The 3,956-nt window shown below is 34.4% G+C and overlaps 1 protein-coding gene across 1 annotated transcript in view; it reads right to left on the bottom strand.

Annotated features, from left to right (window-relative positions):
* Positions 1 to 439: 439 nt before the first annotated feature.
* RFK (riboflavin kinase) overlaps positions 440 to 3,956 on the bottom strand; it is a 4,463-nt gene continuing 946 nt past the window's right edge. Inside the window, exons 2-4 of the mRNA XM_027909993.1 lie at positions 2,573 to 2,724; positions 1,094 to 1,196; positions 440 to 579 (exon numbers count right to left, since the gene is read on the bottom strand). Of these exons, the coding sequence (XP_027765794.1) occupies positions 449 to 579; positions 1,094 to 1,196; positions 2,573 to 2,724 (386 nt within the window). The 3' untranslated portion in view covers positions 440 to 448. The remainder of the gene's footprint in view (positions 580 to 1,093; positions 1,197 to 2,572; positions 2,725 to 3,956) is intronic.

Raw genomic sequence — 3,956 nt, 5'->3', positions numbered from 1 at the left:
ATCTAACCACAGGAAATTTCTGACTCAATCAACAGCAAAATTTCCTAAGCTAAAATCCAGATCTAAGAATGACATAAAACTGAAAAGAAGCTGGAATAATATTCTCTATGATACAATCAGACATTCCTCATTAACTGAATCCATACTCGAGGGTTACAGTTGACTTTGGTCATGTTCCGAATGTGCTCCAATTTCTGAACAACTGGTAACTTTACAATACAGTAAGGACTTATTACAGCCTTCCAGTCATTTTTCCATGACTGGGTTAAAGTTGAATTAACCAAAGAAAACTGAAATCATCTTGTATGATTGGTTCCAATCTCAGTTACCTAACAGATATATGACAAAAAAGCACCTATGAAAGCTGTGCAAATGTAAAGGCTCCATGATAGGGGAGAAAAATAAAAAAAAAGTTCAAACAAACAAATAAAAAACTGTATTGGTTTCCTCAGTGGTTGTTTCCTATTTTGCCTTCCGGCAGATGAAAGAAGTTATCTTCTTTGAGTTTAAGATGCTCTGGCAAATCTAGCTGTCTTTTTGCTTCTTCAATGTCTTCCTGAATTGCTGAAATGAGTGCCTCTGAAAAAGATAACAGGGATATTTAAGAGATGGTCTGAATTTTGAACACAGTATGAAGTGAAACCATAGGGTATCACAAAATATCAAACAACAATCACAGAAGTAGAATATGAGGTCTAAAGGCAGAATTCTTAGGGCTTTTTAAACATGACAGGGTTGTATTTTTACTTGTTACAAGCACTCAATTGCTTTTCTAAAAGACTTTAGCAGTTCTGTCTCAATACTAATAGAGCTGCATTTAAAAATGAAATTAACACATTCAACTGATGCTTTTACGACAAGTCCTTGATTTTAAAATTACTCCACAGACAAGTGACTGAAAAATAATTTTCTAGTGGAAGATGTGGGAGTATGGTTTTGGGTTTTTTAGAAAATGAAAACATTTTACTAAAATTTCAAACTTAATAGATAAAACATCTCATAATGGAAGGACACAGGGAAGACATAGAACTTTCATGAGTAAGATATAAAAGACAAAAAAGAGATTCATTTGAGGGAGACCTCCAATACTGACCTAAGGAATCAAAGTTTTTTTCCGGTCGAATATATCCAACTATGACTATACTAAGAATTTCTCCATAAAAGTCCTCCTTGAAGGTGTGGATAATATGTGTTTCCTAAAGAAAGAAAAATAAGTGGGTATTTATTATGAACTTAAGAGTTTCTTTCCCTCTCTGTAAGGATGTAGACCTAATATCCATCACTCCAATCTTCCTCAACAGAGAACAATAAAAGGGACATTATGTTTAGCATGTACAATGCAAGATTAAAACACTAGGGCTTTAGTTTATGTTATGAAGAATAATTGCACTTTGCCTGAAATTTAAAAAAAACTACTCATTTGAAGAGCATTCTGATAGCCGAAAGGAAAAAAAACCAACCAACAAACAAACAAAAAAAACCAAACACAAACAAACAAACAAAAAAAACCCCACACCCCACAAAAAACCCAGAGAGACATTACTCAGGAGAAATGCTTCACCACTTCTCAGAGGTAATATTTCCAAGGTAGGAAATCCCAAAAAAAGCTTAACGTTTTATCATCAAGTTAATGCATTCAAATAACTATGAAGACTTTTATTGAAGCAGTTGGCTTAAGGAGAGCTTTTACAACTAGCTCACATGGGAATTTAATGATAAAATTCAAGAACAAGTGCAGGCTGAGACACAGTTCCACCTTACACTCAAAAACATTTTATTCGCATCTGCCTCTTCAAAATAGGCCGACCCACAGCATATACCAGCAGAGCTACCATATGGGAATCTTCTAACTACTTCTTCAGAAAACTTATCTGCATACATTTTTAAGAGTATACATTTGCCTAAGACAAACACTTAATAGCAGAGATTCATGCCCAAATAAAATTCTTTTCAATAAATAAAACAAGAGCTCTGCAAGACTCAGGAAAGCACCAGCACCTGATAGCAAGAAAATCACAGCTCGGGATTTTAACTTCTCCATCGTACTATTACACACCTTCAAATATTTATTCTGTATGTCAAGCCACACCACCTCATGTATGGATTCCATAATTTAAGAGAAGAATTAATAAAAAATCATTAAAAATTAAGATGCTCTAACATCTCTTATTCGAAAAGCAGATACACTGCAGAGAAGCATAGATTACTAGTATGTTGCAGCTCATGCTACGGCTCTCACAAATGGTAAATTCAATGCATTTATCAACTTATGCTTAATTTGCTATCAGCAACTTGAGCAACCATCATTTCAAGTAGTGTTATACTTTTATTTTAGAAGTAATGAAGAAATGATGGAATAGAAAGAAGACAATAAACTTTAATCACCTACATCTCTATACTCCGGGGCTAGAGTATATTCTTTATAGAATATAAATATGATATAGATATCAAATGAATTTCTAAGAGCAAATTCCTAGATCTCATTCACGAATCAAATTCTGCTAATCTTATTAAAATTCAACGTCTGGCTCATGTGTTACAATAAAAATCCCACACAAAACAAAATTCTTACCACTGATTTCTTAGTATTCCTATAGAAAGGGTTCCATCCTATGCTCAAAACCATTTTATGCACATCTCCGTTTCCAACACAGGCCCATCCATAGTATATACCAGTAGAGATATCAGGTGGAAAGCTTTCAACCACTTGCTCAGAAAAGTTAGCTGCAAAAATTTTAGAAAGTGTAAAGTGTGAGTGACTGTGTATTCCCTGGGCCTCAAGTATGAGATTAAAGGACCTAGTCTATCTTATCTTATAGACTAAATTGGCTTAGAGATTTTTCTCTCTAGGCAACAGAGAGAAGGCAACAGTTTGTGAAAGTCAAGGACATAACAGGATCTTCAAATACCGAAAGCCAACCTCTGCCTACATTACTGCTTACAAACGTAACACTAGTGATGATGAGAATAACGCAACATGCCATTTGGTAAAGTATAAAACATCTTCATAAAATTCAGATCCTGTGGCAATACCAGAGATATTACATCTTTTACACATACTTTATTCTATAGTTCACTTTCTCTTCTTCAAAAATAATTAATAAACATGTCATATATCCAGCCAGGATGCATTTCACCTTTAGGATAACTATCATGGCTTGAACATGGTAAAGATGAATTAAAAAAATTAAGTTTGTTCTGCACTACAAAACAGAATCCTGGAACTATTCACTTCTTAGTAAAATACTTACTTATGAAATAAAATATGTAGAAATAAATGCAATTATTATTTAACCACTTGTCAATTTTGTATGAGTTGTCTTTTGGAGACATCTGTGGATTTCTGTGATTGTTGCTGAAAACTACGTAATTATAGAAAATGAAATTCCCCTCTGATTGAAATTTAAATTCTCTCAAAATTACTATCCTACTTCTACTTACTAGGTGAGTAAATGTCTTCATGTAAGACATGCAGTTGATTTAAAATATACATTTACTGAATTTTTATTAAAGCTCACAAACAGTGACCTCCCTTCCCTGTTTCTCAATACTAACACAGCACTTACAAGGAATCAAGAGAAAAATGTGAAATGTTGCCAGAAACAGATGTCAGAAATCCAGCACCACGAGAGTGGTCTCGTAGAGTTTCACATCTGTTAAAATTAGCGCAACATGACAGCTGACTTCAGCGGCTGTTTAAGGCATTCAGACAATTGAGAAAGATAAGCAATAGGCAAATATATTCGCTGTAGGCTAAGCCCACCTACTTTGTTTTAACTTCTGCTTTATTCCCCTTGAACTATTCTCCTTAAAGCCCTACTCCCTCTGTTGTTGTAATCTTATTTTTATGAGAACGGGTATTTTTTCAAGCTGCCATAGCACCGTGCACGTGATCACTTATCTGCATCCTGTGCACCGTCACGACGATCGCTAGACAAATAAAGGAAAAAAAACCA

Source organism: Empidonax traillii, unplaced genomic scaffold, assembly GCF_003031625.1.
Source record: "Empidonax traillii isolate 1590-97213 ecotype Southwest subspecies unplaced genomic scaffold, ASM303162v1 scaffold28:size2823434, whole genome shotgun sequence".
NCBI lineage: Eukaryota > Metazoa > Chordata > Aves > Passeriformes > Tyrannidae > Empidonax > Empidonax traillii.
The sequence above is the reverse complement of the archived record's forward strand: the minus strand, read 5'-3'. Positions and strand labels throughout refer to the sequence as shown.